At 47.1% G+C, this 24,242-nt stretch overlaps 1 protein-coding gene across 1 annotated transcript in view; it reads left to right on the top strand.

Moving 5' to 3' along the window:
- Positions 1-24,242, top strand: part of MICAL3 (microtubule associated monooxygenase, calponin and LIM domain containing 3) — a 188,923-nt gene that overhangs the window by 150,065 nt on the left and 14,616 nt on the right. The window contains exons 24-33 of the mRNA XM_025041083.1: positions 208-270; positions 3,774-3,887; positions 4,652-4,762; positions 5,196-5,278; positions 6,375-8,208; positions 8,701-8,795; positions 12,922-12,972; positions 14,388-14,498; positions 15,684-15,777; positions 20,374-20,424. Coding sequence (XP_024896851.1) covers positions 208-270; positions 3,774-3,887; positions 4,652-4,762; positions 5,196-5,278; positions 6,375-8,208; positions 8,701-8,795; positions 12,922-12,972; positions 14,388-14,498; positions 15,684-15,777; positions 20,374-20,424 — 2,607 coding nt within the window. The remainder of the gene's footprint in view (positions 1-207; positions 271-3,773; positions 3,888-4,651; positions 4,763-5,195; positions 5,279-6,374; positions 8,209-8,700; positions 8,796-12,921; positions 12,973-14,387; positions 14,499-15,683; positions 15,778-20,373; positions 20,425-24,242) is intronic.

The following is a 24,242-nucleotide window of genomic DNA, read 5'->3' as shown; positions in this document are numbered from 1 at the left end:
TATTGACCCTCCCTGTGTTTTTCCTCTTTTCTTCATCCTGAATACCTATCACATAGGCTCGCAATGGGACTGGTTCCCTCCTCAGTGCCGAACGGGCCTCTGGCTGTTAACATCATCTCAGTTTTCCTTCTGTTTTGGACTTGACTCTCCTCACTGGGAACATTTATTCCTGTGTAACTTTGTATTTATCATCTGTTTTAAATTCAGTGCCTGACCTTCCTTCCATACGCCGTGCAGCAGTGCAGGCCTGGCTGGAGACGGTCTCCGGAGGTAGTCTGGTGATGTTTGTTCTCTCCCTGCTCACCATAACAACTCTCTCTCGGCAGCTGTGCTGATACCTTAACACTAGAATTCTGGTCCTGCTGCTAGTGCATGCCGAGGGCGGAGGGTGGGGGCACATGCATGCCTCACTCAGGCAGCCCATCTTTGCATGGACAAGACACACACCCCACACCCTTTCAGGGAAGACCAGAGGCAAGCAATAGTATAGACAGAACAGAAGCAAACATTTATTTTAATTAATAGTGGTAAAGGCCAAAGCTAAAGGAACATTTTTAGCACTGAGATCTAAAGTCTGTAGAAATTGAGAGTGAAAGTAGAGGAGTCAGTTAATATTCCACAAACCTACCGAAGTATAAGAGAAGGAGGCAATACTCAGGGCAACTTGTGGAAAACTTATCAGTAAAAAGGGGAATGCAGAGGGTTGGCAGATGTTCAGCTAAAGAGAGGGACAGGCTGGACATAACCAGATATAGCATCAGCTGGTTCTTCGGACTGAGGTGCATGTATCTCTTTAAGTACTTAAGCCAAGAAGTAGCTGAGAAGCCTTGGTTGTCTTTCCTAAACTTTTCTGGAGAGGCATTCCCCTTCAAAGGGGTTCCTGGCATTTTAGACATGACAGTTCTTTGCAAGACATTCAACATCCTTGGCCTCTGCTCTTCAAATGTCAGTAGTGTAGCCTCCCCCCGCCCTCCCCAGTTATAGAACAACCCAAACGCCTCTGCATAATACCAGATAACCTGTCGAAGAAGGGTAGTAGTGCCCCTCATAAGAACCACTGTCCCAGCGGTTACTCCTGGATTGGGCAGAATTGGAGCTCATGGATCTTGCCACCAGCCTCTTACCAGGTCAACTCATTGCCCTCATAGGCAGCTGGGTGAATGGACACTAGCACACAGTCAGGAGGTACCTTCCCACAGAGCCACAGGGAGAGCCCTTAGCTCTGTGAACAGAAACTGCTGGTCACACTCTCCTAGTTAGTTTGTGTCCCCAGGATGGTTGGACAAGGCTAAGGTGTCAGGACTTCCTAGCTGGCAGCTGAGATAAACCAAGAGCTAAGTGTGGCAGCGATTCTTGGCTTCTGTAGTATGCGGCAGCTTCTAGCACCCTGCACTCCATCTTAACTTGGATTTAATCCCCCAGTTGCATCCCTCAAGCTGCATCTCTTTCAACATCTGCTACTGCTGTGTTGATATTCCTCATTTGTTTGTTTTGGATAATTTTGACAATTGTTCCTCTCAGAGTGCTCCTGTAGACTGTAGGCTTCTCACCCTTTTGACTCCCCAGTAAACAGTTCTTAGTAGAGATTCTTAATTAGGAGAAGCACATGAGGGCAAGGGGCCAGGACTGGAATGAGGCCGATCTGGTGCAATGTGCCTTGTGCACTGGGCATCCTGGGCCTTAGTATCCTCTGTGCTTGCTTCCTGTATACTTGCCAACAACCATGCAAAATTGCCCCCTCAATACCCAGGCACTCACACAGCCTTCCCAGCACACATGTTGGCACAATAAGCCCTCTCTACAACACATCCAAGCTCTCTTCTCACTGGGTTGGGATGGCTACAAAGGAGAAAGAATCTTGGGGAGGAGAGGTGTCTGCCAGCCTTCTCGGCAATGGTGTAGTGCAACAAAGAACTCACTCTTGAGACAGAAAGGTCAGGTGGAAGGAGCACAGAGACTTGTTTGTGCCTCAGAAGTCCCACTCCCTGGCATTGATGAACTGACTTTCTTGAGTGACCAACTGTAGTATTACCATACAGAAGTTTTGAGCCTGTGGAAATATTTGCATAGTTTCCCCCAGTATTTTCCCAGAAGATGCTACTTTCATATAGAAAGTATCTTGGCATTGCCAGCTTCATGGTCTGCTGTGCTATCTCAGAGAAGGAATGTGACATTAGCTATTTGCCAGCGTAGAACTTGTCTTGGAACTCTCCCATCTCTCCCCGGAACCTGGACTGTTATTCCAAACCTCTTTCGTACAGTTCTCCAAAACTAGATGTGAACCAGCACCTTAGTTTTAGTAAGGTCAGTATACACAAGAGGCGGTTAGAAGAGTATATAACTTAAGGAATTATTAAAAGCAAAAACTCATGTAACTACCACCTGGGCCAAGAAATAAAACATTACCAGCATGATCAAGGTGCTTCTTCCCTCTCTCCTCGCCCCCTCAAAGGCAGGCACTTCTTTGATTTTCATTGTACACTGACCTCAGTGGCTACTCTCAGTGTTTGTGCCACACTCACTGCAGATTCACGAAGCTGGCCTGTGAGGAGACATTGACCTGGTCATTGCCTTTGCATCGGCACAGCCTTGTAAGAAGTCCATCCAGCTGTGACACAGCAAGTTCCTCTGCCAACCATCCTCCCTTGAGCTTTGATCCTCAGGCTCTTGTATATGCAAACTAGAGCATAACTTCTTTTCCTGAAATGAAAATGTTTAAGTATGATATGAAGATGGCTATGCTTAGAACCCTAGAGAAGCTCTTAGGAACCCTGACAAATGGATACTGTTAGTCTTGGGTAGCACTGGTATTTCACAGCATCCTTTAAAGCAGTGCTCGTTGCTTTCTTAATTGCTTTCTCTTACTCCAGACTGTTAGTGTGAGTTCTTAGTTCGCAGAGGCTGGGAGAAGACAGTGAGTGAGTGAGTGAGTGAGTGAGTGAGTGAGTGTGTGTGTGTGTGTGTGTGTGTGTGTTTAGGGCTGGTTCCTTCTCAGGAAAAGTGAAGTTGATTAGAGCTTTGCCTCATTTTGCAGCACTGTAAAATGAGTCCAGTAAATGAACTTTACATATCCCCTCACCTTCTCCATTATGCTTTAGAAAAGTATTTTCTCTAAATTAATCCAAGCAAAGCTGCCACCTCTGCCACTTGAAAGGGAGGCATGGGGCACTGGGCAGTTTTGTTGGTCACTCCTCCAACAGAGATTTCACCTACACATAACACTGCAACTGCTAGATTGAGCAGTGCGACCATGATAAGTTACCTAAGCTGTCTGGGCCTCAGTTTTCTCCCTGATAGGAATTAGAAATGGTCCCTCTAATTGTATTAAATGACTCGTGACATGTGAAGCGGTCAACACAGTGCTTAGCCTGTAAGCTGTTGCTGCTGATTTTACAGCTGAATGCCTGCCGGGCCTGGGCCTGGAGAAGCAGCTTTTTCCCTTCTGTCCTTCTCAAATCAGGGCTCTTACAGCAGCCTCTTGAGGAAGAGGAAAATGACTGGACTTAAGCTGCTCTTCCCCTTCCACTTGGCCCGGCTTGCCAAGAAATGCTAGTCTCAGGTATTTAGAAAGGGCCCAGGTCTGACTGACTTCACCTTAGGGTCCACCTTTGGGTCTAAATCCAAATACTTCAGAGTTTTTCCTCTCGCTTCTCTTGGTGGCCTTCATATGGCCATGGGAGAAGCACTACTGTAGCTTTCCCACCTGCAAAGGCAGTCTGCCTGTCCTTCTGTCTTTCCTTTTCTTCCTTCCTTTGACTGTTTCTGCTTTACAGTCCCATTTGATGAGAATGACCTGGAGGAAGATGTGGACTCGGAGCCAGCAGAGATAGAAGGGGAGGCAGCAGAGAATGGGGACACTGGGGACACTGGTGCTGAGCTGGATGATGGTATGGGGGTCCCCAGCGCCTCCCCTCTCCACCTTCATGGTTACCCTTTTTGTTCTCCACTGGGGGACAGGTCAGAGTGCTTTGAACTCAGGAGAGATAAAAACAGTACACATTAAACAGAAGCAGGGAGCTCAGGGGAAGCAGCCAACTGCTGTTCTGGTTCGTTCCTTATTCTGCCATTAACTTGAATGTGTGTAATTTCACCCACCCATAAGCTACCATTTGACAAAGCCTGCATTCATAGTTGTGGTTCAGAAACTGAGCAAATGCTCTCTGAAAGCTAGGTACAAGGAGATGGTATTTTAAGAATTATAGTCTGGTTTGTTGGGAAACAAGGAGCAGAGACTAGGCTGGGAAAAATGAGAATAGTTCAGGCAAGATTGTGAGGCAGCAGAGGCCTTGACTGGTGTTGGGGTGGCAGGGCCGGGAAGTGCTAACAAGAGAGAAACACGGGCAGTAGGCCCAGGAAGCAAGTCCTGCCCCGCCACAGGCATGCCCAGTGTGCTGCTTCCTGTCGTGGCCTGTCACGTCATCTGGCTGTATTGCAAAAGAAAGTGGAGCACCATGGGCTTTGAAGAGAGTTGCAGAGGATGATGTGCTTTGGCCAAGTGTGAGAACCTGGGTGGGGACCATCAGGAAAGGCCCAGCTGGGGTAAGGAGCCAGATCCAGGCCTGCAGTCGTTGTGCTGTTCTCCAAGGAAGGCAGGAGACTGGAAAGGAACATGGCCTAACACGAGTTTTGTGTTCTCCCTTCCCTCTGCCAGATCAGCACTGGTCTGTCGATGTCCCATCAGATGCCGAAGCGGAGCTACAGCTGAGGGTCTCAGAAAATGAGGAAGAGCAACCCTCTGTCACAGCATGGCGCCAAGAGAGAGGTGGGTCCACTATTGCAGGAGAAGCCACTCCCAGAATTCCTAGTGAGAGCCACGTGAAGACGAGTGGCACCAAGGGCATAGGTCCTCGAGCAGAGCCTGCACACTGCACGCTGGCTTCCAAATGGCCTCCTCCCCGTCACTGTGCATGGGCCCTGCACATGGCTGTACACACAGCCCCTCTCTGTATGTTATTTGAGGTATAAAAAGGTAGAAGGTACATCTCAAAGCTTCGAACACAGACCATACACATGACAAAAAGCCAGCACTCCTGACAAGAGCAGAAGTTGCATATGGGGTGCCCTGGGGAAGGATGTTCCCTTTGCTTTCCTTTCAGTCTCTGCAGGTGCTCCCTCACTGTGGAGCTGGCTGGGAGAGGTGCCTTCAGTGGGAGTGGAGTGTTTCCTCTTATCAATCTTGTGTCTCTTCTTTTCAGATCCCTCCCGAGTCTCCAGTCCCACCTGGTCCCCTGTAGAGCAGGCTGTTCTGTTCTCCCCAGTCCACAGCCCCATGGCAGAGGTAAGTGTATGGGCTCACTGTCAGAGACAGAGCTGATGGAACCCTGAGTGGACATGTTAATTTCATTTTAAGGCCCTTTATGTGAGCCTCTTTTTTTTTTTTTCTTTTTGCTAAGTGGGGCTGTTGAAAACAGGAGTGGCCTTGGTGTTCCAGCTCAGTCCTCACCAGACTGAGGCAGTTTGGGCAGCATCTCCCTAACTCTGCTCTGTACCAACTCCAAACCTGAGTCATCCTTCTACTGTGTTTCTTTCTGTCATGTCCATATACCACTGTTTTAAAAACTTTTTTTTAGTTAAAGCAACAATATCTGTGCAATCATTGGTTCAATATGATAGATGCATTTATTTATTATGTTAAAATGAATTATGACTTTTAAAATTAAAGATATATATCCACATTGCCAGTGGTATGTGAACCACACATTGGAGAATGCTATGTAAATAGCTAGTAACAATATGTTCCATGGAACATGTTTTGGAAGACTTTCTGGAGGAGAGATCAAGGAGGGAGGTCTAAACTCAAGACTGGGTCTGCTTGATTTGTTCTTTGGGATTTTAAGAAGCAAGATGAATTTGGTGATTTCATCTGTAAAATGGGGAACCTTTACTGAGATGTATGGACGGGGCGGTATAAGGATTCATGCGGGAATATCTGAATCTTTGAGCTTCCTGGGGAGGACAGTTTATAATACAGACAGCAAAAAATACCTGCTTTAAATCTTCTTACAATGTTGGCCACTATATTCATACATCAGAAATCTTGGAGCCCTTGGGGCTGATGGTGGGAAGTAAGAGCTGAATTCATTAGTATCCTCTGGCCAGCATTCACTTCAGTGCATTTAGAGTATAGGATGTGTTTGAGATGGACCAAACCCTGAAAGCTCAGTCTGTTGAACTAAGCAGAGTGATTCTAAAAATTGCAGAAAGTGAGAAAGGTTCTCCTGGTACCATTTGAATAATAGCTTAGAGGACAGAGAGAGGAATTTATTTTAATAAGCACAGGCCCTTTGAGAGAGAAAACTCCCTAAGGAATCTTTGCTGCTGCCTATTAAATCTCTGCCTTTTAAGCAGCTTCCATCTGTCTTTGTTTTCTATAGGGAGCACGAATCCCTCATACCTCTGTGGCTACCAAGGTGAAATCCCCTGAGGAGCACCTTTTCCCTGAACATTTGGTCCCCAGAACCGAAGCTCCCACTGATCAGAAAGCCCTGCATTCTCCCATCCGGTCGCAGCCGGTGGCTCTGCCAGAAGCCATGACACCTACCTCCCCCGTTACTTCACAGGGCCTGTCCCCGTTGGCCACCTCCACTGCCACGCCCACCCAGCTCCCCATTTGCTCCCAGCCTCAGCCTTCCTCTGAGGCCACTGTCCCATCCCCCACCAAGTCCCCCATATGCTTCCAGCCTGTTCCAGCCAAAGCATCCACTCCCCTATCCCCTCTCCCCTTGAAGAACCAAGGGGATGCCAAGGATGGTCTCGGCAGCCCGCTTGCAATGGACGAGGCCCTGAAGCGGAACGACCTGGTGGCGGAGTTCTGGATGAAGAGCGCCGAAATCCGCCGCAGCCTCGGCCTCACACCCGTGGATCGGAGCAAGGGGCCAGAGCCCAGCTTCCCGTCACCTGCCTTTAAGCCGGTGTCCCTAAAATCCTATTCAGTTGAGAAGTACCCCCAGGGTGAGGGGCTCCATCTTCTAAAACCTCCACCTGCTCCTAAGAGACTGGGCCTGGCAAAGTTGAATGGCGACCAGTCCTCCCTGCCGTCCCCTAAGTCCCCGTCTGACAGAGAGCTGAAAAGCTCCCACGAGGAGCAGAGAGACCTGTCCAGCAGCTCTGGGCTGGGCCTTCACGGGAGCTCCTCCAACATGAAGACCTTGGGCAGCCAGAGCTTCAACACCTCAGACTCCACCATGCTCACTCCACCCTCGAGCCCGCCCCCGCCCCCACCCCAGGACGAGGAGCCTGCAACTCTTCGAAGGAAGCTGTATCAGACATATGAGCACAAGGAAACCAAGCCCAAGGCCTCTGTGACCCCACCCCCTCCACCTGCCACCTTTATGCGGCCCCTCCGAGAACCTGCCAAGCCTCCCCGGGAGGAGGTGCGAAAGTCATTTGTAGAGAGTGTAGACGAGATCCCTTTTGCTGATGATGTGGAGGATACATATGATGACAAGACCGAAGACTCAAGTCTGCAAGAGAAGTTCTTCACACCCCCTTCCTGCTTGCTCCGCTCAGAAAAGCCTCTCCACCCACCCCTAGCCAAGGAAAGTGGTAGGTTGCCTACTCTGGAGAGTGGGATCCAACCACAGAAGAGAGGGCTGCCTGTAGTCTCTCCCCAAGCCAAGGAGCTGGCTGAGGAGCGCATGCGCGCCAGGGAGAAGTCCGTGAAGAGCCAGGCACTGAGAGATGCCATGGCCAAACAGCTGAGTCAGATGAAGGAGATGGAGATGACAGCTGGGACCACCAGGCCCCCAGGAGGCACTTCCCACAAAGCCTCCTCAGTACCCTCCAAGGGCAAAGTCCTCAGTCTCGAGTCCCCTGAATACCCAATCCACAAAGGCCCAGATGAGCCCACCCTGAGGCATGAAGCCACTAGTGAGGAGATCTTCCCTCCGTCGGACTCAGGGGGCCCAGACGGTTCAGTCACCTCATCTGAGGGTTCCAGTGGAAAGAGCAAGAAGAGATCATCACTCTTCTCCCCCCGCAGAAACAAGAAGGAGAGGAAGTCCAAAGGTGAGGGCCGGCCCCCGGAGAAGCCCAGCCCAAACCTGGAGGAAGCAGCCTCCAAGCCCCGGTCCTTGTGGAAGTCGGTCTTCTCTGGGTATAAGAAAGATAAGAAGAAGAAGGGCGACAACAAGTCTTGCTCCAGCACCCCTTCCAGTGGTGCCACCGTGGACTCTGGCAAGCACAGGATGTCTCCGATGGTTAGAGCAGGTATGTCAGCACCAAGGGACCCCTACTGGGGCAGAGCATAAGGTGTATATTCTCCCATCATTTGGTTCTTCTCAAAAGATTCCCTTCCCCACGCTGCTCCTTCAAGGGTTCTTAGAGCTCTGCTGACAGGGCAGGGAGAAGGAAACAGAGCATGCTTCACTTAATAGAATAATTCTAAAAACCATCCTGAAGCTGAGTAGGGGAGATGGGAGGAATGTGCACTTCCTAAAGTCACATCATTTCAAATAAAGGCAATGCTGCCGGAAGATCCTGGTAGGCTGTCTTTGGGCACCATCTATTCAGTATTGGTCCGCCTCTGCCTGGACAAATGTCAGCATCCAAGCTCCTGGTGCCCCAATATGGGAAGTCACTTAAACTAGAGAGAAATCAAACCTCCACCCCACTCTCCTGGGCTGCTTATATGAACGTAGAAATCGGGAAGCACTGTGGTACTGACGGGCTGGTCACTGTACTCACTCTGCATTCCCTCAGAGCTGCAGCTCCGGCGCCAGCTGAGTTTCTCCGAGGACTCTGACCTCTCCAGTGATGACATCCTTGAGAGGGCCTCCCAGAAGTCCAAGCGAGAGGTATGCAGGCCCCGTCAGCAGTGGGGCTTCAGCGGGGTCAAGGACCTTGACTTCTGTCTTCTGTCGAGTATTGGTTTTGATGAGGTGGAGGAAAGGAAAGCAAATCCCAAACCAGGAACGGGCATGAGCTCTCTCTGGTCTCCTAGCAGACATACAGCTGAATCCTGAGCCCGCCTAGTAGTCTAATTAGGAGACATATCAGGGACTTCTCTTAGGCTTTTTCAGGGAGCAGCTGAGGGTTATTTGCTTCCGTGGCCATAGTTCTTGTGAAGACAGACATCCCGTGCTCCAAGATTCATTCTGTTTTTAGGAAGCAGCTCAGTATTTTCCATTCATTCTTTTGTCTTCAGAAATCCCACGTGGAGTAGAATACACCAGTGCCCAGAGTGACAGGAGGAGGATTGCTTGTGCCCAGGGTCCAGCAAAGGCCGGGATGGGGGCCCAGTCACTGAGGAGTATCCCCTGCTGTCCTGCCTGCTTGGTACATTTGTACATTAGAGAGGAGTTTTGCTATTAAAGAACTGCACCAGGAAACTAACCTGGGTTCTGTGCTGAGTGGGGCACTGTGGATCTGACCTGGCCCCTTTCACTGCCCCAGGCTCAGGACACAATGTGTCCACTCAGCTCTCAGAGACGTGAACCCTCAGCATTTGAGAGTTCCTTCATCACTAGCCTTTCTTGGGTATTTGTTCAATCTTTTGATTTTTAAGAGCTCTCGTAGCTTTGTCTAGATAGTGAAATTGGAAGAGGGAGAGGGTTTAGAAAGTTCTAAATGGGCATCTGTGTCTCAGACCGTGATGACATGAGGACTACAATCTAGAAAGGCCAAGGCAGCAGGGGCATGAGGGTCAATGAGAGCCTTCCCACCCCATCTCCATAGTCCAGCCTTGGGCACACATTCATCTTCCTGTCCAAGGTGAGGGCCCAGCTGCCTTCAGCTACCTTTTTTGACTGAAAAATTTCCCCAGAACATCCTGGACCTTCTTTACAAGGCTTTAAGCCTGCCCTCTCCAGTGACTTCTGGGGAGGCCATGGCAGTTTTGAGCCGTACATATGCCTGTTCAGTAACATGACTTCTGTGGCCTGTTTCCAGTCCCCTCCTTCCAGCCTGATCCAGTTCTCCTTTTAATTTTTGACAAACCAGAGGAAACCAGTCTTTTAGTTCTTATTTCATTCATGATTTGTTCATCCCCATGCCGACTACTTCTCTGTCCACTCTTAGAAGAGCACCTAGATAGTCAGGCCTCTCATCCCGTCCCAGCCATCTGCAGAACTTCCACATGTCCCAGCCAGGCCACACTGAGTTAAGGCTGGTCCTATGTACTCTCCCATAGGGACCTGGCTTCGTGTGCTGCTATCTGTGTTCCATTTTGTGCTTTCCCAGACAGTATCATTAGCACTAAGCTGAGAATTTCTACTGGCTCTGAATGTGGATCCCTAAACACATCCCAACACTGGGGACTGGCACTGCCTTATGGGGATCCTAAAGGGGGTCTGCGAAGAAGGAGAATGTGGTCCAAGTTTTCCTTTGCCTCAGTGCAGACCTGCAGGTATTCAGCCCTTTTGTCTCATGTTGGTCAAAAACTTTCACCTGTGGCTGCTTTTGTGGTCAGATCTCTTCCACTGTTTCTCTATTAATTAATGAAACATCCTGGCAAAATGCTGAGTGGCAGGTTGCCCAACTGGCTACGCCAAGGCCATTGTCTCTGTAACACATCTCACCGATCATATCCTCTCCCCGGGCCTCACAGGCCTGGGGCACGCAGAGAACTCCTCCCCGTCTATGTGAATGACAGGTCATGGACCCCACTCCTAGAATCCCAGCACCTCATGTCTCCTTTTCCCCCCCACCCTACCCGTCCCCCCACCTACACACACACGCACGCACGCACGCACGCACGCACGCACGCACGCGCGCCCGTGCGCCCGTGCAGAGCCATTTGCTGAAGGCAGTATAGGGAATAGTAAAGACAAAGCCAAGCCTGGGGCATGCTGACCTGCCCCCAACTGTGGTCAGGGGTGGGGCGGGCCAGAGCAAGGTAGTGTATTTTTAAGAATGCTAAAGCAGGAAAACAAACCAAAATAAAACAGCCATGAAGGATACTTTGAAAATAATTAAAGAAATTTGCTTATGAACAGTGTAATATGCACAGATATATAATATAGTCATAGCAATGCTAAATTCCTTGAAAGCTATTAAATTACTATAGTCATGTAGAATAGTGTCTCTGTTATTAGGAAGTACAAGCTGAAATGTTTAGGGGTGAAGCATCATGATTGCATGATTGTCTGCAAGAGATTCAGAAAAAAAGATGATACACAAAGATTGTCTGCCAAACGTGTGCAAAACGCTGACACTTAGTAAATCTAGGTGAAGGTGTTCATTTTCTTCCTCTTTCAACTTTTCTTTAGGCTTGAAATTTTTCAGAGTAAGAAGTAAGGGGAGTGTGGGAACACCTAAAGTGAGAATGGGGTTTGATCGACTCAGGAGGGAGCCTCTTGTTAACAGTGCCCCACAGGGTGTGAAATGGTTCCTTTTACATCACAGACCCACCCCTGAGTGAGGCATCTGTGAAACAAGTGCCTAAGTTTTGTTTCATTTAAAAAAAAAAAACACTAAAAATAACATTTTTATTTAAAATGTTTATATAGAAAAATTAAGATAATACAGATTTTTTTAAGTTACCTTGTATGTAGCCTTACTAACAAGAATTAACTCATGTTTACCTCTTTTCTTTACTTCAATCCGACTTTAAATACAACTGAGGTGGCCTCTTCCTGACCACTGTGGCCAAGCCAAGAGAGCACATTCACTTGCTCTCTGACAGGCCCTAGCCCTGGTTTGCAGCAAAAGCACTGGCTCTGTGGCTGGTCCCGCTCTCCTGGCACTCCACAGATGAGCTGTGATTTTTCATGTCTCTGCCTCTTCCAAGTTAGTATTCCTTCCCCCTCAGATAGCAGTAAGTGACCGCCCCCACCACTTTTACTTTTTCCTTCAGCCAAGGTAGAGATGCTGAGTGGTATTCCTTAGGTTGTAGTTATGTAGTTCCTATAGAGATTTTCACATGCTGCTTGGGGAAACCATCTGTCTTTTTTTCTTTAACGGACTTGTAGTAATGTAATTCTTTCTCTCATTATAGTCTCTGGGAGAGACGAGTCAGTGTGAGATAGGATCTACATACTCAAAGTTAAATGTCCCAACTAGGAGACAGACTCATTCTTCTTGAAGCCAATAGGCTCTTGAAATGTAGACTCCACTCGTGGGGCCCCCACTGCTGCAGGAGAAGCAGCGAGGGCCACAGGGATTACAGTGCATCCTGAGGCTCTCCAAATCTCCAGACCTCCCTTTCCCTCTCTCCCTCACTTCCTGGCTTCCTCTTTTCCATGTAATAGAGCTGGTGAGAAGACCAGAGAGCAAATGTAAATTAACCTCAGCTCTCTAAGCATCTCTGTGCAGGTTTACTAAAGTGAGAAGAGGTTACAATTACTGCCTGAAATGTTTTTGACAGATATTGGTTATAGATGCTATTTCAAGTCCCTTTGTGTGTAAAAAATGGCTCACTCCCATCCCAGGATTGCTGTTGGCCCACTGGGCACCCCTGACCTTCTTCTGGAGCCCTGCTAGTAGAGAACCTTTTGGAAGAGAACATTAGGTTGATACTCAGCTTGCTCTGTGTCTTGTCTGTGTCTCTGGTGAGAGGAACTTCCTACCTGTCCCCCGTCCAAGTATCTGTAGCATTCAGCTGAAAGAAGCAGTCTGAATTTCCACAAGCAAATGGGTTACTAAAGGAGAAATAGCATCTATAACAATATATTTAAGCAATTTTAATTTATACAGAAAGGAGATTGAGAAAAGAGAAGGTGTGGGGCACAATGAGGAAGAAGCTGTCTTCCCGGTAGAAAAGTGAGCCCAGGCCTTAGTAAGACTGTGACTCAGTGAGAGGCAGCTGCGAGGGTCTCTACCAAGGTGCCTCACCTTGCAGTCCTGTGTGACGTTGTGAAAAATAATCATGTGTTTTAGTCTGTGTTTGTTTTAAACTTCTGATTTTGCTCCATTTGTATTCTCTTTTTAATTGTTATTATTATTACTATTCTGTTTTGTTTACCGTTGCCATCCCCTTAAAAGTCGATTTATGTACCACACGCCTTGGCATTCAGGAGATCATATGCATCAAAGGTAGTGTGTTGTTCCCATTGGCTGGTCTTTGTTGCATGAGTGTCTGTGATTAACCACCAGGGCAGCCCCCAGTCCTGGTCCTCCAGCCACATCCTCACTAACTGTGTTCATACATGCATGGAGCAGTAGCAAACACCGGCAGCAGAACTTTCTTTAGCTGTGTCATCACAGAGAAACAGGGTGAGATACCCTGCTCTTCGCTGGCTGGAGTGCATGTGATAATGTTGTTCCAAGTGCCTCAGTGGGGGACAGGGCTGCCCTTTGAGACTGTCCACTACAGGAATGGGGAACCCACAAGCCCTCAGCTCCCTGATCTGCGAGGTGAAATGCTCAGGGCACCAAAACACCACTCACATCCTTAAGGACTACCTGCTCAGTTGGCTCTCCACTCTCACTTGAGCTCTTGGAATAAAGATTATTAGACTAAACCCCTGAGCTGAATTTTGAAATCTCCTTTAAAGTCTATAAAATTCTTTTTGTTGTTGTTTTCTTGGAGGCAATAAAGAAGTGTTATGAATAGAGGCCTACCCCCCAGCATTTGCCTCTCAGTGGTTGCCCCCTGTTTATTCAAACCATCTGATACTCCCTGCACCCTCAGTGCCTACACTGGCGGGTGTATTGCTCAAGCAGTTTCTTCCATGGAATTGCAGTGGATTTGGCCACTTGCTCCTCGGTTTCCGATGGTACTGGCTGAAACAGCCTTGCCAGATGGCTTCCTCCTTCCTTTCTGTGGCCTATTTTGGCCTCTGTACAGACCCCAGAGTCAGTCTAGGTTCACCTCCATAGTTCCTTCTTCAGACTGTACTAATTAGTTTGGGCTTCACCCAGACTTAAAATAGGAGCATCCCTGTTTTCTGTACTTCAACTGTTATATCTTAAAAGAACCTTATAAATATTGCTCATCTGAAAAAAACTGGCTTTTGAGACCAAACAAGAAAATAAAAGAATCCTAATTTTTCTTTTTTCTTTCCCCGTTTATCTCCTAGAAGCAGGAAGTGTGGGGAAACATTTTACCAATATTTTTACCCCCCAAAAGTCTTTTAAAAAGCAGACATCCTTATGTGGGAAACAGGTGATCTCAATGATAAAGGAGCATATATATATGTCCCTTCATCCTGTTAACTCCCTAACAGTCAGTCCCCCACTGAGCCTCCTGTACCTGTCACAGTGGGAAAGCATCTCACTTGTAGAGCTTGAGGTATCCCCTGTGGCATTTAGGGCTCCAGCAGGGACCAATGCCAGTGAAGCTCTGGCCAGGCCTCAGCCTAGGAGTCTGCGCTCGCCTCTGGCCCACCGGTCTGCCCTGCGCGTGCTCTGCGACCTGGAACAGTGCCCTCCGTGCCCCTGCCAACCAGTGCCCAAACCTCTCAGGCCTGCATGCACCTGACTAAGGAAATGTTTCTCGTTCTCTCTAGCCAAGAACTTACACGGAGGAAGAACTGAATGCCAAGCTGACCCGGCGTGTGCAGAAGGCAGCTCGGAGACAGGCCAAGCAAGAGGAACTTAAGCGGCTGCACCGAGCCCAGGTAAAACCAGGAGGGGCCACAACTTGCAAGGGGTAAGTCACATAGCAGCATCCTCCTCTCCAGCCAGTTTGTCCTCATCCTCGATGTGGGAGAGTAAGGAGGGCAGGGCAGAAGTAAATGGGGTGTCCCATTACCTGAAGGGGCAGCCCCAAAGTCTGGCTTGATGAAACTACAGAAACCTTACTGTGGAGTTGTTGATGGAAAGGGAAGAGCCAAGCTTTGAGTTTCTAAATTTCTTGCTCTGGAATAATCACTGCAAAGTCAACTAGTTCAATTATAAGAACTGTTATCAAGAGGCAAACTTGAGCTGTCAGCCTATTATGGGCTTGGGATTTAGAGGTCATTAGCCTTTGTCTGCAGGCCTCACAGATCCTAGACCATTTTAGATGTTTGCGGGGAACAAAAAAATAATTTCTTTATGTAAAGTATTAAAAGATACTTAAATACAATATTTTTAATGAAATCACATGTATATAGTTATATTCATAAAGATTAGCACACTAATCAAAAGCTATACAGCAATGAGAAACATTAACAGCAAATCTAAATACCAACGAAGTAGTCCATGTTTCATCAAACATCAAAACCCACCAGTCTTTTAGTCCTTTTCTTGTATATCATGCTATATCCACACTCTCTGCATTGATATGTCACTGGCCGCTGCTTTGGGGGTTGAACGTTCTTCTAGGTGCCCAATGTTGGTCCCCACATAACACAAAGGAACTTCTCACTATGTGCTTCATACAGATTCTGGCTGGTTGCTCCATTCTAGGTTTTTGTTTTTTTTTTTAATCTTGTAGAGACAGGATGTCTGCAGTTCTCCCCAAGAAACTCTGCTAGTGCTTTAGCAATCTCACCATCAGGAGGGTCGTAGGCTGTTGTACTTAAGTCCTTCCTGCAGCAGTTTACATCCACTTCCTCTTTGAATTGCCCTGAGAAGGGCTAGTCACTCAATGCTTGCCGTGCACCCACGCAGTGGAGCTGGGTGGTGACAGCCCGGGCTCTGCGTGGTTAAGTGGGCCCTGGGAGGCTCGCTTGTGGTCTCTACATACTCTGGGCTTAATGCCCATTGACTAGAGCCTTATTTGTTTTTCTTCTTCTATAATTGTGCAGTTTAATTGTCCTCCTAAGAACTAGGAGGCAAGAGAGAAAGTTGGATGCTTCTACTGTTTTGTTTTCTCGTAGATTATCCAGCGGCAGCTGGAGCAAGTAGAAGAGAAGCAGAGGCAACTGGAGGAGAGGGGGGTCGCTGTGGAGAAGGCGCTCCGTGGTGAAGCAGGTACTGTCTAGGTTCTCTTGGGAGGAGGCTTGTTCCTAAGGGAAGCCCCCACCCCCATCTCCACCATGATAGGGATAGTTTTGTATCACCTCATCTGGAATTCAGCTTCTTTTCCAGCAAACTTCTCTGGGTCCCTTTGTCACTGAGATTTGGGGCTTCTTGTTAAGCAAAGGAATGAAAAACACCTCAGTTTGGGAGTGCCCCAGGGCCCAGACCTGTCCTTCCGCCCTATCCCAGGGCTTGCCGTTTACCCATAGAATGAAGTCTCAGTCCACTTCCTCTGTTGATGGCAAGCACTGGATCTCCTCCTTTCCCACCCCATCATTTTCTCTAGAAGAAAATAACTGGGAATAAGGGAGACTGTACCACAAGGAACCATCACAGAACTGCACAAGCAGAGCCCCCAGCCTGCTCCCCATGGGCCACCTCCTATCTTTAGCTCTCCAGGCTCCCTCTCCTGCCCAGGCTACTCAGAACATGTGAGGACACATGCCCCGCAGAGCTCTCACCACCACCTGTGGGCAGAGCAGACAGATTCCCTAGTGTGAACCCAAGCTCTGTGTTTCCTGGAAGCTCAACATTCAGGACAGAGTAGAGAGGCTTGGGGGACTGTGGTGAACTGGCACTGAGTAGACACTGGGAAATGACTGTGAGGGCCATGTGGTTAGTGACTGCCATTCCTGGGGAAGATCTCCGGAATAGAGTGTGGTGACACCCACTGTTCGCCAGAGGAGCCTATGGGGTGGGTATAGCACAATTGAACACAGAGAAAGCAAGGAAGTACCTGAGTCATACCAGGTCCCAAGGGCCCAAGAACCCCTGTTGGTTCAAGCCTTTGAAACTGCTGCGCCAGCCCCAGCTGTAGCCCCAACACACATATGGAGTGATTGATGTCCGCTTTCTCAAGAGTTCACAAGTCTCAGTACAGTCTGGATGGGGAAACCTTCATCTCTTTCTAGAGAGCACAGGCCTCCAGAGTCAGCATTCAAGTTTTGAGGCTGGGAATGAAGAAAGGCCGTGACCTAATTTTGTGGTAACCCCTTATTACTTCCTTATTCTAGTGTGGCAGAGGGATGAGTGGTACCTCTCCTGGCAAGCAGGCTGTCTTTAAACCAAAGAAGAACCCATAAGAGGCAGCCAGGAATGGAGCTAGTTGCTGCTATCTGATCTTGCTTGAAAACTGACCAGTAGGGTGATGTCATAGCGTGTGCCTGGTGTCGAGTTGAACTAATTGGGTATGGGAGGACTGAAGTTCATGAGGGGTAGAAGTTGCTCTCCTTTCCAGGCCCTTCAAGGCCTAGAAATTGCATCTTAACAGTCGACTCAGTGATGACCTTCAGGTGAAGAGATAGGATGGGGAAGAAAGATGAGGACATGAGGTTCTTGGTTTTGTGCTTTACCTGATGCTGGACTTACTGCTTGAAGCCTGGGCCACCAAATAAAATGCAAAAACGTGAACCACTGAGTAGCCAGTAAGCCAGAAGCCTGAGATGTGCGACTACAAGGCAAGCACTGGCCCGTGTCAAGGAATGGAGATTCAAGTTCACCTAAAAATGGCCCTAGCTTCCAAGTGAAGCTGTGATGTCTCTGCCATCCTCGTTTTTGCTCCCTGCCCTGCATGCTCTAACTTGGCCTCCTCTATTAAGCTTGAGCCCCTGGAGGGAGTTGGCTCAAACCTACAAGAGACGCCATGCATCAGCTATAAGCGACTCACAGGGGCTGCCCTTGCTGCTTTCTCTTGCAGAAGATATCAGCAGGGAGCCCTGGGCCCGTCATTCCTTCTGCCCTTCCCTGCAAATTACTCCTCTCAAGCTGGAAAGTGAGAGGTAGATCTCTCAACAGATAAGTCAGACTAGCTCAACAGGCAAGCACACCTACGTTTTATAGTTAGCATTAAGTCCTCATGGAAGACGTTCTGCCTCCCTGCTCACAGGTTCTGAGGTTTGGGTGGGCCACCCCAGGGTTGATGGTTTCCATAATGCACTCACATACCTGTTGGTTGCCCTGCAATTGGAGTCTGCGACAGAGTTTCAGTATCTCTACAACAGGCTACTGGCTGGCGAGGGGTCAGAGAAAATATACCACTGAAGACTGGCATAAGATTTTGCCAAAATTTCTTTCTAGTTGTTGAGATAATTATCGTTTCATAAACATATACAACCATCTAAGTCAGTGGTTTTCAAACTTGTTTCTTAGCATCAGCACCCTTTTTACAAACCAAATTATAAGTCCAAGTTTAAATAAAACATAATTACTCTAAAATGTTAATAAACACAAATTTGAAAATACAGGTTATAGGAGAAGTCAGCCTCAGCCTCCAGCTGATGCCTAGGACACAGTGTAGAGAACACCCTGCTACACAGAGGTAGCTGCTGTAACAGCTTACCTGGAGATCTCAGGATATATACAGTTTAAATGATCTAGGTGCTTGATGCTTGGAGCAGTAGGGATTGTTTTTACAATTGAATCACTACCAAATCTAACAGTTCATATTCCTTATAAAGAGTATATCTCAGAGTTTGGGAATAGAAGCTCCCAAACACTCAGCGAACACAAAAACCAACTATGCTATGATATCTTGACATGCATGTTACTCACTTAGAGGACTTCACTGTGACAGGAGCTGCTTGAGAAGCTGGGTCTCACTGAGCAGTAGCGCTCCTGGGATGCTCCCCTGTACTTTTGTACATGAGCACTCAACTTACAGGCCAGAATTTAAATAAACAAATGAATGTCCTTTTACTGGGAGTGAAGATCTTGCACATAGAGGGCTTAAGAAACTTGGTCCTGAGGGCTTCACAAAAGCCATCTTATCTGATAGCACGAATTAATGTGTTGATGGGCTTCAGTGGGTTAAAAGTTGGCATATCAAACATTTGAACATGGAGTGTCTAAAGGAGTTCACCGTGTTTGTGAATCAGGTATTTGGGAGACCCCCCAGAACAGCACTTGAAGAACCCTAGGGTTCCACAGAACAGTTCGAAAACCACTGTCCTAGTCCATACTCTTCTAAGCAAGGCTTTACCAGAACACCTCTATCCAAATACAAATCCATCCCATTTTTAAAGACAGGCTTTGGTAGCTCCATTGGGAGACTTCCCCAAGATACATTTGGGAAATTCTCAGAATATGGTAGCCCCTACCATACAACTTTGTTTCCAAATATACTATTTTCCTTTTCTTATTTTAAGCACATCACTTAAAAGGCTCGCCTTTGTCAGAAGTCCCAGTGACCCTGTTCCTGTTTGGCAGAGATCATCTCTGAGGCCAGTCTGTACACACTGGCTGCTCCTTTCTCTCCTGCTTCAGCGTTCCTTTCCTCTTATTAGTCTGGTTGCTCCTGGCTAATCTTAGCTGAGCATGAGAGTCTGGAGTCTTCCAGCAACGCTAGCCAGCCCCTTCCCTTTTTGAGATTTGATATGGACCTGCCATCCCATTGGTCTCAACTTGTCTGAGGCTCGTGAGTATCCAGACCACAAGGGTTAGCGTCAGAACCTTCGAGCTGAGGGCAAGACTGAGATTTACATGATTCCTGGTCTGGAGCACGCGGGAAGCCCAATTTGTTTCTAGAACCTTGATTCAAACTTAAACCACTGGGTCAGCCTTGAGCATGAGTTGAAAAACCATTCCAGGATTGCATTCTACTTTTTGGGATGTCCATTCTTGAAGGGGAAAGGCTGGTGGGGAACAAAAGGCTGCCAGGGTCAGCATTTACATTGTGATTGTGGAGGAAAAGGAGAGAACTAGCAGCTGTTTGTTGCACTCTGAGTTTATTTGCGATTCTGAGAGGATGAAGACTACCTGCCCAAGCCCAGCCCTTTGGCAGGGCTCAGTCTCTGCATCTCAGGCATGTGAAGAATATAACATCCTCGCTGGACAGCCACGCAGAACTAAAAAAGCTAGGAGTACTAGTGGCCAGCACACCTCCAAGAGCTTTCAGGCAAATAGTTACAGCTCATTTGCTGCTTTTAAAGAGAAGGCTGGCCGAAGTTGGGGGCCCGACCTCAGAAGAAAGAGGATCTCCTTCATCTCAAACCCATCCAGCAAAAGTGGTTCTGCAAGGAGTTTGATACATTCACCAGTGGGGTCATATGTGTGAATTCTTGGGAGAGCTCTGACTGCCTTAAAAGCTAAGGATTGGTGTCCTTGCAGAGCTTTTTTAGGATGTTTACATCTTGCCTTTAGCCCCTCAGCCTAGAGCTTCTAATATTCCATAACTGAGGAAATAAGTAGCCCATGAATTTTTTAAATCTTAGATGAGGTTGAGTCCCAGCAGGGCCAAGATTCCCAGAAAAGCCAAAGCCTATGGACCATGCTGATCAGAGAGATAAACAGGAATCACACTGTTATTGGCTATTAACTGTCACCTGTGGTTTAGTGAACTCCCCACTCCCACCACCAGGAAGTATACAGCTCAGCATGTGTGTACACATAATGTACTTACAGAGAGATGCATGCTTTCCAGCTGTTTTTCTTTGCTCTCTTGCTATATTTCTGTGTGTTTCATATGCTTCATGTCATTGATTGCTTTGGGTATGGGGGGACAGGAGGGTTATCTGATCCAGTAACTCTCTCTTCACCAATTCCTTGTTGTAGACTATTGGGGAGAGTCTTATTACAGTGACCTCATCGACTTGCATCTGGGTGGTATGTATAGCAGCATCTGTTGCTGACACTAACCCTGCTGACATCCTTTTCTGACCCGCTCTCCCCAGTCCCTGCTCATAAACAACAACAAGAAATCAACCTGGTAACCAAATGGCAAAAGCACAGGCCCTTTTCCAGCTCATAATGGAGCAGCATGCTGGGTCCTCCCCACTGCCATATATACTCTGGAGAAGATTTGAAATAGCTTCTGCTGCCCAGGGTTATCATAATGTTTCACAACAAAAGTTCACCTACCCCAACCCATCAACCTCGTATCCGCATCCTAGTCTTTCTAATATCATCTGGTGATTTGACAATAGCAGTACACACAGGTATTCACATGCACTCATACTCGCATACACACACACAAGCATTCATGTACATGTGAACACACGCACATGCAGCATGGATTCACACACATACTCCAACATGACCTCTGCCCTGGATCTCATCCCTCACAACTTGTAGGTGTCACATCCACGAAGGAGCTCACTGCCAACCACACTTAAGAACCAAACATGTAAAGAACTCAGCCTCGACCATTTTCATTTTCATCGGGGTGTGCTCATGTTTCCCCAAGAGATCCAAGTGCATGGGAAGATGCCACTTGTGATTTCTGCCCAAATTCACCAAGCTTGAGGCTATGATGACAGATGCCTATAGTAATGTCCCTCCCTCCTTGCTCTGGCCTGAGACTTACTTTGCAGTTCTTTTCAGTGAAGACAGGAAAAGTCTAAGGCAGTGGTTCTCAAAGTGTGGTCCCTGCACGGCCAGTATCAGCATCATGACCTGGGAGCTTGTTAGAAATGCGGATTGGCAAGCCCCAGCGCAGACCTGCTGAATCGGAAACTCTGGTTACCCATGTTTTAACAAACTTTCTAAATGATTCATATGCCCTCTGAAGTAGGGGGACCTTAAATGAATTCAATATATTTGATGTCTTGCTGTATGAAGCTCACCACTTGTATTAGATTGGAGAAATAACTAATCCGTGAGCCATAATTCTAGACTTTGGGCAGTTTTTCTCCTGGGAAGCTGCCTTTTTCTCAAGAAGAGTGCCAAATAGCTGCTCCTGAGGTTAACCAGGGGAGACTCTGGCACATTCTTGGAGTTTCTGCATCCTTGGTTGGGCAGTCTGGCCTCTTCATTTCCCCTTGCCTAGAAGTGGTCTTAAAACAGAAGAGCTGGCAAAGATCATTCTCTCTCATTTTTCCCATAACCCCATCCTTTTAAGTCACTTTTTGGCCCTTTCATTTAGAATCCAAAGGCATAATTCTGTGATTCCTACTATGAGACAGTGCCATTTTCTTAGCCTCTACCAGTAAAGAGGCTGGCTCTTAGCTTCATTGGGTGGGTTGGGTTGTCACTGGTCTCTCTCCGCTCTCTGTTCTCCAACCCATGGTCCCATGGATTCTCACCCTCCACAGAGTCCTTCAGTGCCCCCAGAGCTTCTGGTGCATTCAGAGACTTCCACACTCATGGCCATTGATGCTGTAAAAGGGCTGATGCTTACATTCCAATTAATGGACCCTGTTCCTTGTTTAACGACCTTGACTCCGTTCCTGCCTCCTCCTAACACTCCCTGGGAAATATTTATCTCAATTCTAAATGAATCTCAATGTGTGAAAAAAGTTCATTTGGTTTTTATAAATCAAAATCTGGAAGGAACTGTCAAAACTCATTTCTTTATATTCCTTCTTCCCTCTCAATTCAAGATTACCACACTGATTACCTCATGTGTCTAATTTTATTTTCTTTACCCCCATTGCTTGAATGAAAAAGTGTAGTTGGCTGTTTTCATTTCTGTGTCCCTGGACTCCAGCCACTAGCCTTTTGGATTTAGAATCCTAACAAATTCCAGGGGAAAATGAAAAAAATACAAAAAAGTAACTCAGGGTGTCTTCTGAATTATAAAATACCCCACCATCAGATACCTTATAACCCTGCTACTTGGTTCTCATCAACTCATCACTTCTTTTTCAGCTCATTATGATTTCTGTGTAAAATTTAGACTTCTCTTGTGGGTCCTGCTCACCACATAGAGCCTGCTGCTGCCCTACCAATGAAGCATGAGAGAAACGTTCATTCAAGATGGAGTCACTGTGTGCCCCAGGTGGAGAGCAAGGGTCCTCCAGCCTTGTTTATGTCAAGCTCCTGGAGGAAAATTTAGGTGCTAGTATTAGGTCCCTAATACAGTTTCTGCTGATGTTTCATTCTTGGAGCACTTGGTAGTATTATTTGGGGGAGAAGTTATCCTTTTGAAGCCTGAAACATAGAAGCCGATTGATTGCTTCTCTATTCTGGCATCCTCAAAAGGCCACACAGAAACCCCATTCATTGCTAGGCCCATCTTATTTCTCATATGGGTAAAACAAAGCTCCAGGCAGCATTCAGGTTCTGCCTATCACTCTATATTGTATCAATCGGGTCTTATGGTGGCTCTCAGCTAACTGTATAAAGGCTCCAAATCTATATTAAAAGTCTCTTTGAGCCACAGAGTATATAGAATAAATATCTTATCTTCCAGAGCTAAACCTCATGATTTTAAAAGAAGCCACTAAAAGAACACAGAATGATCCTTGGGCCAGAGAGGAAGGGTCCCTAAGTGACCTCACTCCCCTTTCCTTTTCTTCCTCAGGACACTAAGCAGTTTTCCTACCCTGCCCAGTCACCACATTTTGTAACACTAGAACAGATAGATGACTGGAAATCTTTAGATAAAAGCCATGTCTCTTCTGAATAACTTTCGATTAAAAATATATATACCTAATTTCTAGTTTTCAAAGACCTCACCTCTTGATTTGTCTCAAAGGGAAATTGAAAGAACATGAATGCTTTAGAAATGTAACGTAAAGGACTGGAAAGTGGTCTTTCATTGCTGCTGGTGAGTTGGGATAGGCACAGGGGGGCCTACCCCAAGCCTGCTCACTTCCCCTCCCTTCTGGGTCTGTTTGCTTCCTTTAATTTGATGTTGGTAGATTTTGGCTTGTCTGTTTGACCTGGCTCTGTTTTTGCTTAGGAACTTTAAAATGCTTGAGATTTCCCAATATTCTTCAGTGTGCATGTATGTATGCATGTGAATGTACGTACATGTGTGTAAGTGCGTGTGTGTGTGTTGGATCGCAATTATTACGTGCTGTTTGTTTTTTCTTTTTTTGGCCTTCATTCCCCCTATCCCCCACATCTCCCAACCCCACCCCATACACATACAATCTAGACATCCATTCTGCACTAAGTTTTATAAGACAAGGCATCTCCCAGCCCGGTCATGTATGTAGACTGCGCCTGCCGGAGTCTTTCCACTCTATCATGATGCCACCTTACCAGTCTGTAGCCAGCTTGACTCCCTGGTAGGACTACAGTGTTTCTCATTGCCCCTGGTGTTGGGACTGAGCACTTAGCTCTTGCAGTGCAGAGGCTACCTCATGTCAGGGTCATGGTGTTGGTACTGAGCAAATAGGTTTCCTGGGTTGAGGAGTCAGAGCAGTTGAATATAATCTTAGTCAACAAAACATTTGGTCAATCTTCCTTTGCTTTGGGTCATGTAACCTGAAGAACTTGGAAAAGAAAATCAGTGAAAGCCCCATTCTTATACTTATACTTTCTGTAAATTTAATCTGTTAGATTGAGCTTTGGTGTGAAAGATAATGTCCCTGATGTTTCTTAGGAAAAGAAGAACAAAATTTTGGTAGCAACTGTAGCATGAATTAGATAAAAAGCTATTGTTTAAACACTGGTTCAGTTCTCGGTAAATATAGTAGCATTCTTCCAGAAACAAGTGTGAGAAATGGGAGTCTACCCAGAGCTCCTGTAGCAGG

The sequence above is a fragment of the Pteropus alecto genome, unplaced genomic scaffold (assembly GCF_000325575.1).
Source record: "Pteropus alecto unplaced genomic scaffold, ASM32557v1 scaffold76, whole genome shotgun sequence".
NCBI lineage: Eukaryota > Metazoa > Chordata > Mammalia > Chiroptera > Pteropodidae > Pteropus > Pteropus alecto.
The sequence above is the reverse complement of the archived record's forward strand: the minus strand, read 5'-3'. Positions and strand labels throughout refer to the sequence as shown.